The sequence below is a fragment of the Symsagittifera roscoffensis genome, chromosome 5 (assembly GCF_963678635.1).
Source record: "Symsagittifera roscoffensis chromosome 5, txSymRosc1.1, whole genome shotgun sequence".
Lineage (NCBI taxonomy): Eukaryota > Metazoa > Xenacoelomorpha > Acoela > Convolutidae > Symsagittifera > Symsagittifera roscoffensis.
The window spans coordinates 27,744,586-27,759,187 of record NC_087066.1 but is presented as its reverse complement, the minus strand read 5'-3'; the positions used below and the strand labels follow the sequence as shown (position 1 = coordinate 27,759,187).

The window sequence follows — 14,602 nt, the reverse complement described above, 5'->3', positions numbered from 1 at the left end:
ATGAAATTGAAGATCAAAATTTATGACTTTGTCCTGAAAAAGAAATCAACTCGATTCCTACTTTTTAATGAATGTTACTCACTTTTTGTCAACAACTGTAGTTGATTAAGCCTGAGTTATGTTATCAGCTTTTGTCTTGTTCCTCTAATCACGCCACGCGTGCAAAAAAACACACTATTTTATACATTTGCTAACAAGTTTGTATCATTTTTGTGCGTGGCAAGATGAAAGGAGCGAGACAAAAGCTGATAACATAACTACATTTTTGACTGAATCGACTACATTGTTTTGAAATGTTGTCGGAATATTCTGAACTACATGCATAGCAACCGGATATTCTTGTTACAAACTGTTTATCATTGCAAAGCTATGATCTTAGTAACTTATTTAGTTGCCGCGACAACCATAATCTACTTTCCCAACCAACATCTTGATAATTGTATCTGTTCTAAATCAATGAAAAATGTGAGATGAACATTTTTAGCCTCAACTGATTTACGAAATATTTCTGTCACTGATAAGGTTGCACCCGATCATGAGCGAATTGTTCTAAAATTGTATTATTTTTTTTAAAATCTCAAACCAATAAGCAAACTTTAAATTTGAAAAAACCGAATTTCAAAGAAAAAAACAGATGCAACCGGATATTCTTGTTACAAACTGTTTATCATTGCAAAGCTTTGAATTTCTAGAACAATTTATGATTGGCGCTTCTTTGAAAACATTAACCCAAATTGAGAAAACTGGATCAAAATTGGAAGTTTTCATTCCGCTAGAAATCTAAAAATTGAATCCCGCTTTCGAAAGTAGAAATTGTTCACGTTTTTTGCGCCACTTTCACGTTCGTATTTGGAGAGTACTAATAATGTAAATCTCAGCAGATGGATTTCAATTGAACTCAAAAAGTGCATATATACCTAAAAGCATTCATAAATGCATCAACATGTATGAATGCACATCTGTAGTTACTAGAGCATTTTAAGACTTTCCTGAAAAAAAAATGACCAAAACCTATATAAGAATCTTTACTACGTTCATTTCTCTTAAACACAAGAACAAAAATTGCAGAAGAAACTGCGTGGCTCGTCCAATTTCCAAGATACCAATTTCAAATTCCATTCCTCTCGTAAAATTCCAAAAAAGCAATGGAATATGTAGGCACACAGGAGAGCGAGCCTACATTTTCCATCTTTCTTTTGACATCACTTTTTCGAAAATCCTTAACGTAGTTTTTGACCAAAAAAATTTCCGTGAATTGAAAAATTTTCCAGTGCTCCTAAAAAATTGAAAAAAAACATATCCGATACATTGATTGGAAAAGAGTCGATAAATGCAAGTAAACAAAAAAAGCTATGACTCAATTTTTTGAAAAAATATCAACTTTCGAATTTCAAAGAAACAAATAGATGGCCTCTCTTAAAGCTAATTTGAGTTTCTAGAAAAATTTATGATCGACACTTTTGGAAACTGGATCAATGAGTAAAATTTTTATTCCGCTGGTTATCTGAAAATTTCATTTCATTTTCGTAAATAGAAGCCGATCACGTTACTGTGACCTTTACACTCTTGCTGTTCGATTATGAGCTTGCCCTTCTTTTAACAAAGAAAATGGACTGAACTTAAAAAATCAAAAGTCAAACCGCGAAAATGTAAATTTGATCCTGAACAAAGTTTAGGACTTTTCCTGAAAAAGAATCAGCGCAAACTATATAAGAGTCTGAACTACGTTAATCGAATTTCAAAAAGTAGGAGTTGGAAAATATATGCTTGAACAGCGTACCAGCTAATAAAAATTGCATTTGGAACAAAAACGGAAAACAAGCCGTCAAAAATTAGGATGAAAATCGAAAGTCCACAAAAATTCAACAACTTCAAATGAACACAGAGACAAATCTTCGCTTTGCAGATACTTGCGAAAACACAAAAAAAGCGGCACTAAAACTTGAAATAAGAAAAGGAAAAGTAAAAATAGGCCTTAAAAATTAAAACTTTTGATGTAGTGGATTCGATATTACGACCAGGAAATTTGAGGTCCCCTGTCCTCGCTTCTGCGCCAAGGAACCTTGATAATTTAATTACACCAGCGACAAATAAGGCAGCTAGATATGCTAATAAATTGCCAATGCTATGCAGCAAAAGTAGCACCAAATTCTAATAGACAAAACTTTGCAGGTAATAATTTGGAATACAAAAACAGAGCATCCACACTAACTTTGCATGTAATAATTAGGTCAGCATAAAGCCAAGTTACGTATACCTTGTGCATTTCAAAAAAAGAAGATATATTGAGCAGGAAAACTCTGAAATAGAGTTATTATTGTGCTGTTGTTTGAAACAAATAGCTTTTTGGTTCATTAAAAATGCATCAACTGTGTTAACTTATTTTTTTTATCGCATGCCAAAGCATACGCTATCAAAAAGCTGTAAAGATTCCTACAAAAGTGGCTTCAATATTTGCAACATAGGTTAGAAAAAATAGGCGTACCATTGCAATACGTGCACAAGTGTGAAAAAGCTTCATTGTTTTGTCGTCGACCTTTTTTAGGTTGAACCATTAAATTTTCTTAGCACTTTCAGACCACTATAAATACCCTTTTTTGACCAAATTTTTTTTGCGGCAAACAAATTTTTGAAGCAACAGATAAAAAAGCTGTTTTAAGAAACGGACAATAAATCAAAAGATGCACCTTCCCGAGGGTCATTACTTTATGTGTGAAAACAATGGGCGCAGCCGCTTATTAAGTGCGCTTCCCACAACTTCTACCCATTGAATTTCAAAATCTCGGATTTGAGCGGGTAGTTTTCGAGAAAAAATGAAATTAGAAAAAAGTTTCGAATTAGTAAAAAAAGTCGGCAACCTCTGAGATTAAAACCTGCGACTTGGAAATTAAGAGACGCACACACTATCCACTCAGCCACGGAAGCATAATGGTACCAAACACTAGCCACAAATTAAACAGAACAGATGCTATCCAATTTCCAATGCTACATGGACAATTTCAAATAAGTTAACACTTCTATTGGCGAGTTAGGTTAGAAAAAATGCACGTTAAAAATACACTAAGCTAATCGAAAGTGTAATAACACAGAGGCGAATCTACTCTTCGCAAACACAAGCGAGGAAAATGAAAAAAGAGCTCTAAACAGGCAAAAAAAAGTGAAATAAGGAAAAGATTTAAAATAAACTTGAATTTTTTTTTGAAAATAATAGTATCACGTTCTCACATCTGCTCAACGACAGCTTGTAATTTCACTAACAGTAGCCACCAATAAAGCAGCTACAGTTTCTATCAAAATTCCAATGTTATGCAGCAAAAATTTGACCAAGAAAATTACTTAAATTTTCCGGATTTGAACAACCGACCTGTTGATTAGGAGTCTCACGATCTCGCATCTGCACCACAGTCGCTTGGAAAAAAACTAGTGGCCCAGCTAATGCTAGATTTACCTGTTCTAACAATCTTAATCGTATATGGTACTGCTACGAATATGCGTCGTTTTCAAAATTTCAAAAAAGGACTTTACGCTAAACCCTAGTGTTTCTCTGCTAAGAAGGAGATGAACCGCTTATTTAAACGTGAAAACTTTCACTAAATTTTTTGAAATACAGTCTTTATCTCAGATTTGGCTGAGTTTTTTCGAAAAAAAAATGAAAAAAGATTCCAAAAATCGATTAAAAAGTTCACTTTTCCTAAATCCATAAACTTTTCTCTACTAACGCAGGTGAATTGCCTCTGCTTTCCACAACCTGATTTTCAGATTGAAGATTTCTGCACCCTGAATTTTTAGATTGAACCCTTAATCTCAGATTAAGCTGGTAGTTTTCGAGAAAAATAACGAAATTTCGAATTAAAAAACGGTTAAAATTTAAAAATAATTTTTCTTAAATCCATATCACATTTTCTACCAAAAAAACAGGGTAAAACGGACTGCGCAGAGAAAAACTAAGCGGCATAGAAAAGCTAAGCGGCATAGAAAAGCTAAGCGGCATAGAAAAGCTAAGCGGCATGATAATTTGAATGAACTATCAACTTCAGAATCAGCAGGTTATTTAAAAAAAAAAGAATAACAGGCAAAATTTCAAAAATTGGACATTTTTCAAAGCGATATTTTTTTCAAAACGCAGGGCATAGCCACTTGAGCAGGAAAGATTTGCATACCAGATTTTTTATATTCGCTGGCACCATTAATCTCAGGTAGTTTTTCAGAAAAGTCAAAAAGTTTTAAAATTAACCGAAATGGCAAAAAATAGGCTATTTTCTACCGAATTTGGGGAACAGCTATTTGAGAAGTGGAGATCCCCATAATTTGCTTTTTTGATTCAAAATTTTACCTCAGATGGGTTTTTAAAATTGTATTGTGTTTGTAACTTTCGAAAGCCGTACAACGGGAACTAAAATGAAAAGAGAGTAGCGATATGTAGAGGCACAAAGAAGAGCAGACAGTTTTTCCATTGGTTCCACTTTTTTGAAAACCCTTACAAAAGTTTTTGAGAAGAATTGAAATTTCTGCGAATAGCGCAAAATTTTCCAAAGCGTCGCAAAAAAAAACGAAAAACAACAAATCCCATTCACTTTCATAACAGATGTTTTTTTTTCAAATAGGACCTAACACTAGCCAAAAACAAAGCAATATAGCCATTAAATTATTTATGCTTAAATATGATTAAATTGAAATACACCAAAAGTGCCACTAAATGAGGACTTCTATTTGCGATTTCTTCATAATAATACACTACGCTTCGCTTGTGTAAATTGGTAGTTTTTTTTTGAATTTTCAGAAAACTCCGCATGTCTGATCAGCGGCAGGATTTGAGCAGCAGAAGGGCAAGAAAACTTGTTTACGAGAAAAAAGTCCAGTTACCGATTAAAAGCCACTTGCTCTGGGAACATAACTTGCTCTGGCAAGTGAAAAGATAACTGGCACAAATTGAGCCACCTACCAAAGTTCTTCAACTTACTTCAAGTTCCTTTACCCACGCCACGCCACGCTCAAGAAAAACGACAAGTTTGAAAAGAAAATCGAACAAAATAATTTCTGTTCGACCTGTTCTACTTGCACAAAACTGGCCATTCTTTTTACCTTTTTCCTCTGTTGTAATAATGCACAGGCGTTGTCTTAGTCATTCCAGGTCTCCAATCACCAGCCGACATATCCGAACTGAATGAGTCATGCTTGTCCAGCATCCCTCTCTTCCCCATCCTCCTCCTTCCGCCTCCAGTTCTATGATGCCTCCCGTCCATTTCGAATTCCGCAACACTCATAGGGTACATGCCGGATTGACCTCCTTGTGTCATCATTTGGGGACTATCTGGCATACTGCCAGGCTGGTTCATCCCTCCGTTGTTATAGCCCTGATTAGGGTTTTGCATTCCGTACTGGGATGGGTCCTGGTAGTTAGGCATTGTAAAAGAAGGCGCCGATACTTTCCGGTTCGAGTTTATATCGCTAGGCGAAGCTGGCATCGATGATCCTCGACCGTAGGGGGAGAAAGGGGAGTTCATTCCACCACGCATGTATCTCTGCAACAATAGACGACAAAATCAAGACAACTTAAGTACCAAAAAAATATATTCATGATAAGCTGTAACTGTTATGAAATACGACGCATAATGCGACACAAATAACATGAAAACTAACCTTGATGCGAAAGCGCTAATACAAAAACCATATTTGAAAAAAAAAATCGATGGCAAGTAGCTGTAAAGTTAAGTTAAAACGTTGACTCACTCAGACTCATTAGGTCATTAAACTGAAAATTATAATAGCTGCATTTTCCGTAAAATCATGACTTTTAAATTGATTGTTTTAAGATGAACTACCTGGTCTGCGGGCATTGAGTGTCTCATCCTATTGAATCCATGATGGAATCCCGCCCTTCTTGGGTAGAAGCCTCTGCCTCTGTAGGGCATGCCTCTTCTTGCAGGTACCATAGGCGGCTGTCCGGATATCGAGTTAAACTGATTTGGACCCATTTGGTTCTGCTGATTTGGGTAGAAACTCTGCTGTTGATTAGACTGCTGGTTATTGAACCATTGACCTTGTTGTTGATTGTTTCCGAACCCCATTTGTGGGATATTATTACCCATGCCGCCCTGTTGTTGATTTTTACTACCCATCATCATTTGTTGATTTTGTTGTACTTGGTTTGAGTTTAGTGTGTTCTGGTTTGCAACTTGACTAGATTGTGATGTTACGGTCTTACTCGCTCCGCCCACAACAGGTAATATTTTCTGACCAAGCATCTGGAACAAGTTACCAGCTGAAGGCCTCCGACTATCACTGTTCAAGTTAGGAGTCTGAAGTTGACCCGGTACTTTATTCTGCATGTTTTGATTATTAACCAAGTTTCCGTTTGGCGCAAACTGCCCTTGAGTTATTCCGGGATTTCCCATGTTTGTCATATTGTTCCCTGTAGGGTTATTAAGGACCGAATTATTTGTGGAAGCGCCGTTGTTTTGGTAATTTTGCTGATACGGAGATTGCTGTTGTTGATTTTGCTGATATTGCGAGTTATTGATTTGCTGTTGATTGTTAGTTATATTACCCATGTTACCGTGATTTATTTGGTTCAAGTTGGTATTGCTGCTATACATTTGCTGGTTGTTGGGTTGCATATGGGATACTAAACTAGTCTGAGAGCCAAAATTATTTGTTGGGGATGGCGAGACATACAGCCCGCTACTACTATTGTTGTTCATGTTATTGCTGTTAATGTTAGCATTAAAATTGGAATTCGAATTATACTGCCCTTGATTTTGATAATTGTAACTTGGGTCACTGCTATTATAGTAGTTTTGGTTGTTTTGGCTGCTAAACTGGTTATTCTGATTCGAGGAGTTTTGCATGTTAACAGGCATCGTCACGCTATTCTGTCGGCTCAAATCACCCTGAGACTTCTGATTCTGTTGATTCTGACTGACAGGTTGATTTGAGGAGATGCTACTGGTTGACGATGATCCCAGATAAAACGGCGACGAAGCCTGGTTATTTTTGCTGACGGAATTTTGCTGATTCATAGAAGACACAGGAAACTGGCCTTGGTTATTTTGTTGCCCAGACGAGAAATTTGATCCAGTCATTTGCAGGTTTGAGTTTCCGCTTACGTTACTCATATTATTTGTCATGCCCATACTGTTATTGGTATTCTGATTGCTGCTCGCATTTATATGATTCGGCATCGTAACTGAGTTGCCTCCAGGTGGCCCTTGAAAGTTGTAATTTTGGTTAGACTGGGTCATCATGTTCGATGATTGAGGCATGTTGGGATTCGACGACAGGTCTTGAGTTCTTCCGGGATTTGTCAAGGATGCTGCCGGATTCTGATCAGATTCTTTGTTTGGCTGCGGGAATAAAGGATCTAAGTCAGGCAGAGACGGGTTTCGCATCCATTTTCCACTCTTTGCCAGCAATTCTTGTTTCTTCTTGCATAGATTGCAGAGCCATATTAGCTAGAACGAAAGGACAAAATTGATCGAATTTTATAATGGAAACATTAGAAACCTAAAAAAATGAACAACGTCCTGATAAAATTTATAAATAAATGCCAAATAATGAGAACTGTTCTCCACTTTCATCTAAAAAAAACATTGAAAATATAAGCAATCAATTTTAGCAACCATTTCTTATCTTTCGCTAAATGCATATTTTTGAGAGCGAAATTATTGAAATGAAATCATTTGATCATCTCTCCATGCTCTTAGAATCACCTGTTAAAAAGCATCCGATTACGAAATGATTGTCAAATGGTAAGGTCAAATGATACAAAAATAAATTACATGAAATAACAGCGTTTAGATGGGGACGGGTGGCTATTTCAATTCCCTTTGTTGTCGCTTCATCCCCACGGCACATGGCATCATAAAACGAGTTACTCCAGTAGAAGGTAGTGTGGGTGGGATCAGTGAATAATGGGTGCGTAATAGGGATTTTAATTATAGATACGATGCCATTATACATCCTCGATCATGACTGTTTAGCACTGAATTATTTTAGCACAAAATGGAATAAAAAAATTCACCAGATTTCGATATTGGCAGGACAGAATGAGTAAAATCGAATATGCAAAGTCAACATGTATGGCAATGACGGGTAGTGTTGGTTGGTGGGTGTTTTTATTCGCCTGTAGACATAATTGATTTTTTACTAACTCATTCAGAGACAATGATTAGTAGACCCTACCCATTCCAGACAGCAATAATAGATGGCCGGCCCAGACGCACCCGCATCAAAAGATTTCACATTTCTCTATATTCGCCACATTTTTATATATTTGTCGCAATAAATTCAATCAAAATTCGTAATGACGAAAGAAAAACAAATTATAATGTGCCGCAAACCACAGTCTAGTTATTGAATATTCAAACTGCGGACGGGAAGAAAAGTGCTTTTATTTGAACCACGTTTGTCCAGATAGAAAGAAAAGAATAAAAAATTGATTTGAGAGCACATTGGAAAGGAGCAGGCGTCAAAAAGAGCAATATCTCCTGAGGCAAGTGATGGCAGTCACCGTCACATCAAACACTGTGTTGCAAAACTAAAAAAAAATAGAGCCATATAAACAAAAGAGACAAATAGCCAGCGGTTGCTTTTGTGCTATTTATACAGGCCGATGTATAAATAAGCTTCAAAGAGCAGAAATTAATTAAAAGTTACATAATAGTTGTCCAGTGCTTACAAAAGCTATGTAAAAAGCCGCAGAATCGAACGAGATGACAAACCTTTTGATTTGGGCATGTACTGTGCTCATTTTCGGTTTGTTTTCACATCGGCTATTCGTCCAAAATCCACGACATCATTGTTCATACTCCTTCATATATCGAAAAATTTGATACCAACAACAGTAAAAACCACGCATTCAGAATATTAAAAGCACACCAATAAAACATCATCACTAGTTCAGATTTTTCATGAAGATATAACGTTAAATGTGGCTAAGCAAATCCTTTTTGTAAAAACTGAAGGTAAAGGCACCAAACGTAATGAAAGGACAACGTCACAATTGAGTTAGGACTGGAGTGTAACTCATAGAGTAATTTCGGATAGGGTACACCGTCTGCTCGTCACGCTATCTTATTTTCGGCCGGATAGATTCGTGCAACTTCTTAGTCTAATACCGATCCTAATCTTACTCTTATACTATCTAGTCTCAGGTTGTTTAACTAGTCTCTGCTAGGCTCAATAGATCTAGGGTATACTGGTTTATTGCGGCTGCTGAAGTGCTCGGGAGAGTCCAACTAATTTCTAAGTTAAATTCAAATCTCTCTGGTGCTGAAATTACAAGTAACTTCAGCACTTACAAATAAGTGGGTTGTTAGTTAGATGGATCATGATTGGTTAATATTAAATACTTTACATTGGTAAAACATTTAATTTATCCAATCATAAAATATAGTTTAGATCAGGTTCCACCCATCCGGGTTTTACAGAGTTTTTTAGAACAGTTCTTTTGTAGTTCAAGGATGGATGATGGACGTTGGTATTTGGCGAACATCATTTTTCTTTTGTTTCCTTTTTGTTAAGGAAGTTCCAGGGATCTGGAATTGAGGACACAAGACGTTGTGTTCTTCTTGTGACAACGACTGAGTCTCTGCAACAGCATCAATTCTGGTTTCAGAATGGTTGGCTATGTCAGGTTTTTCTGTTCTTCGGAGAGAACTTCTTTTGTGTTTGATCTAGCTCGGGAATGGCGTGGAGATTGTGCGTGGAGGGGATGCCTGGTTACTCGGATCTGTACGTATACTTGAACATCGAGGTGGTCATTGGTCTAGTTCAATGAAGTCCTTTTCTGCGAGGTCAAGTCGTACTCTAAATCCTTTGAGTTGTGATTGTGAGCGGCATATCGATTATAGTTGGTCATTCTCTCTCGAGTGTAGTGAGGTCGTCTTGTCTTTTGATGTTCGTCCTTGGTGTTGTATTCTGATCTATATATTGCATCATGTGATTTTACATTTTATAAAACTTTTATTAATTTAATATTTTTTAATTATGATTTTAGTTAGTTGTTTTCACAAAAGCTTTTTGTTTTAGTTCGGTTATTTTGAAGAGTTACTCACCCTTGAGTAGCTCTTATTAAAAATAAAGGTGTGGTCACAAAGCGTGGATGTAGCACGGTGGGTTAGGCCGGCTATAGAGCATGCTCAGGACGTCCTTTCCTGGTGGGTTAGGCCAGGTGTGGGAGTATGATTTCATGCGGTTTTTATGAGGGGTCCTGTTATGTGACAACATTTTATGTTGGGTTTGTTGTGGTTTTACTTATGTTTTGTTGGTTATGTACTTTTTCCAAAAAGCAAATTGTTTGTGGTATGGGTTTGTCTTTTGACTTTTTTGTGTTTTATTATTTCTTTCTAAGACTTTGTAATAGTCTTCAAAAGAATAAATTATCCAGTTTTAAACTGGGTTAATCCGGTTTGGGTACCGTTGGTTTCCTTTTCTTAGTCATGCTGTTATTTTATGATTTGTGGTATTTAGTAAGCTGCGTTGGTTAGTTTTGTTTAGTATATGATTCCTTTCCAACCGGGTTAAAGGAAAGTTTGAAACTTGTTATTATTTGTTAGAGTTGTTGAGTGTGAAAACTTAAAACTGAAATTCATTATTTTAAACAATTTTTCGTGGGCGAGCTGTGCGAGTGTGGATAGAATTTCTGTGCGAATGAATGAAAATATCAAAAGGTTAGTACTGCAATTGCATTTTATTAATTTACTGCATAGAATTTGGAAATTTACTGCTAGTAATGGGGGAATTTTAAGATACAAATTTTCATCATATGTAGATTTACTGCTTTTAGGGGAAAATTTTATAAATTAATTTACTGCATTGGTATTATATTTATTTAATTGTTGGTGCAAAAGTTAAATAGGGTTTTAAATAGTTTTGAAGAAGTTTGCTATTTTTTATTTTTCTTTTGTGAATTTTTCAGATGATTGAAGATGAAGGCTAAAAATCTAAAGAAAACATGAATAAGGAATGGTGAGTTTTTCAATATTTTAATTAGTTAGTAATATTCATTTAGTTCATACTTACCTGTTAGTCGTCGGGGAAAAAACCGTGGGGGAAGATATCGTGAATTAGTTCTGAAGTTGTTAGTAGTTTAGCTAAGATGCGGATGATATTTTTAGTTTGAAGTAGTGGCCAAAGCAATTGAAGTGCCTTAATAGTGGTTAGTTCTTCAGTGCCTACTGCAAACTCATAAGGTGTGTTTTGGATTAAGTTATATAACTTGTGGTTAAATTTAGTGTTGTGGATGAATTCTAAAATGGGGATTTCTATAGGCTGTACAAACTCGTGCGGGATAAGGAAGGGTCGGGATTCTTCTGCGTTGAAGGTCTTGGTGATGGGGCAGAAAATATACATTTGGGTTATGGGGTCATAATTACGAAGAATACCATGAAGGTTAGTATTTTTAATACAATATGTGAAATTTAGGAAATACGGTGAAGTGTATTTTGAATTGATGAATTGAAAGCGATGGTGTGGTTGTCTAGAGGGTGTGTGGAGGTCAAAGTGATTTTGGATGAAACGATAGTAACTGTATGTATGTGTTTGTTTAGTTCGCAACATAATATCGTGTGAGCAGTGTAAATCTCTTTCGTGTGGTGCAAGGAAATGAAAGGTTAGTGAAAAGATTTGGAAGCGTTCTTTAAAACTTTCGTACGCTTGTGTGCTTGTTAGTGCTTCTGAAATAATGTGATCAAACTTTCGGTCGAAGATGTTTAGTGTAAATACATATGGTGTCTTGATGAAAAATTTCTCGGTGATTTGTGGGTTAGCGAAGCGATCGTCGTCTAAGAATTGATCTTGGTTAGCTCTGATGATGTTGTGATCATAGTATTCTAGTGTGTATTCGTTAGCTCTAGGTGCAGTGTGTATTTTTAGTGATTTTTTATATCCAACGTAAGTAAATTGTCTAGCGGTGAGTGGTGTAGTTAGTCGATATAGCATGTCTTTGTTTCGGTCTATATCAATGGATGTGTTAGTTAAAGGTAAGCAAAGAGGGTTAGTGAAATGATAGTATGAGGTCCAAGAGAGAGTGGGCATTAAAACGTATTCGTCTACAAAGTTGCGTGTTTCGTTAGCGTCATGAGGGGTGTTTAAGGTGTATTGTGGAAATGAGGGTAAAGTGATGGCTAAAAATTCTCTAGTGTTAGTATGTTGGGGGTGGTTGATGTATTCTCGGGCTGTTCCTGGTTTTGCTGGGAAAGGATGGTTGGGGAACTTTCTTTTAAAAGTGCGATAAGCTCTATTAGTGTTGAGTGAGGATTCAGTTGATGTGGATGATGGTGCTAATGATTCGGTATAATTTGAAGAGGGTGTAGGGGGATTGGATGAATTTGTAGTGGAGGAGATTTGGTTTATGGTCGGGGTGTTAAGGTGGTAGGGTTGTTGTTGGAGGGTAATAAAATTGTCTAGCTCTGGGGAGATTCGGGGGGTGTCTGGAGATGATTGGTCAGAATGGTATGAGGAGTAGGTTGGGGTAACTTGGGAAGCATAAGAGGGTGTAGGAGTGATTGGGTCAGGGTTATTTGATAATATGGGTTGAAAAGGAGGTTGAGAAAAATGAGAAGGGTTATGAAAATTATTGGATGGAGATGGTTCTGAGTCGGCAAATTCGTCGGGGGTTTCAATATTCGGGTTATTTAGCTGTGAAATGGAGTATAAAACTGAAATTTGTGAGTTAGTGTCGGAATTCATGCCTGATGTTACATTGCTAGATGGAAAATCGGGTGGCGGAAAAGCAAAAAGTGGTATTATTGGGATTGAAGAGGTAAGGTTGGTTGGATGGGAATTTGATCGATGGAGTGATCCAAGTTGGCGGCTCATCGTGGGCTAAAAAAATTATTATTTTGAGATTGAAAAGCGGTGGTATGGGGCTGTTCAATAATTTGTTCATAAGTATTATCATCTTGTGATGGATGTGTCATTATATGTTGGACGGGACTTTGTGATGTGGTGAGTCGAAAATTTGGATTATGTGTGATTGCTAAATTTCTAAAATTTCGCGGGGCTAGGGATAGTGGATGGTTATTTGGTAGGGGTGGTAATTGTGGTGCCGTTGGCTGTGTGTCGACATTGTTATGTTCTTCGTCGTATGTATTTTGTCGTGTTGTTATTTTTGTGTTATATTCTTTTATTTGTGCGTCTAAAAGAATTTTGTTTATAGATGTGGAAAAAATTCCAAAAAATCCTGCAAAGAGTATGCGTGCTACGCTTGCTTGTCTGTTTACTTGTGTGTGTATAGCACATGTATTGTAGATTCCTTTTAAGAGTGAGAAAAGAAATCCAATAAAGTTAAACATTGCGTATAAAATAGTCAATTTTTCTAAGATGTAGTAGGGCCATCCTAGAAAATCTAGGATCTCATTTTTGAGTGTAACAAAGCTAAAAATGTTAATTGGTGATATATCTTGGGGACGGTATTTTTCGCCGTTTAGATATATATAATCTTTTATGTCTTTAAAATATCCGCTATAGTCTTGCGTGTAGATATCGGCAAATCCTGCGGTTTCTGCAAGTTTGCGTAAGTTTTGGTCTATTGATTGTCTTTGTATAGTGTCCATTTGTGTTAATAATTCTTGGAATTGTTGTGTTCTAATGTGATGTTGAATATCTGATTTTGAATAGATTCCTATTGATTGTAAGTCTATATTTGGGTTTCGAGCAATAGCGCGAATGCTTTCTGGTGAAAATTTTTTGAGTGATTGCATTAATGTGGGATATGGAGTGAGAAGATAATATTTGTTTTCATCAGGGTTTAGTTGTACTACATTGTGGCTATTTTCTGATCCACATGGGACTGCGGTATCCCAGAAATATGTTCTTCGTGAAAGTGTATCCACGAAATGTACTTTATTCTTATAAAAGATAGGAATTCTTTTATAACATCGTTTATCTTCAAAAACGTATAGTGGTGATACTTTTTTAGTACAAGTATAAAACCATAAGATGTTTCCTTCGTAGTCTAAAAAATTTGATCTATTTCCTGATAATAAGTATCCTGCGTAGGGTATTTTTAATACTGCTAGTGCAAGTGATTGTAGTATTTGTGTTCGTTCTAATTCGCATAGTTGATGTAGTGTTTCTAATTCAGAGAGTGACATTTCTTGAAAAATGCGGCTAATTGTATAGTCTAGTTTCATATCCAAATGAATATCATAGTGGATATTACCAAAATATGTAGTATTCATTAGTGATAATTCTTGTAAGCGTGTGCTTCTGGTGTCATAAGGTTTTAGATGTCCACCAGGTTGTCCGTTGCTTTTTTCAAAATTAACTGGTATATAGGATGTTCCTTCGTTTAGAGGATGACCTGTGGCGTATGGGTCGATTTTTACTTTACCAGTGGTCATGTCGAATCCTTTTTCATATTCAACTAATATTTCAGAGTATTGTGTTCTGTGAAGTGGATTCCTGTATTTACATGCAAGTTCTGTTTCTTGATATATTTGAAAACGTGTCAATTTATTTTCTATATTGTCTATGTTTCGAAAATCGGAACTTAGTTTGCGTGATGGATGGACTTGTTCATATGGAATTGGTTGTATGAAATATTTTTCGTGAAATTTTATCATACGAGCGTGTATTTTTGCTACTTGAAATGTTGTAC

General features: G+C 36.2%; 1 protein-coding gene across 5 annotated transcripts in view; it reads right to left on the bottom strand.

Annotated features, from left to right (window-relative positions):
• Nucleotides 1-14,602, bottom strand: part of LOC134846205 (regulating synaptic membrane exocytosis protein 2-like) — an 81,171-nt gene that overhangs the window by 17,820 nt on the left and 48,749 nt on the right. For 3 of the 5 annotated variants that reach the window (XM_063863461.1, XM_063863462.1, XM_063863465.1), the window contains 2 exons: nucleotides 5,823-7,451; nucleotides 5,083-5,522 (listed from right to left, as the gene is read on the bottom strand). In XM_063863461.1, coding sequence (XP_063719531.1) covers nucleotides 5,083-5,522; nucleotides 5,823-7,451 — 2,069 coding nt within the window. Of the gene's footprint in view, nucleotides 1-5,082; nucleotides 5,523-5,822; nucleotides 7,452-7,778; nucleotides 8,670-8,720; nucleotides 8,967-14,602 lie in introns of those variants that run through there. The other 2 variants (XM_063863464.1, XM_063863463.1) reach the window with 2 other exon arrangements.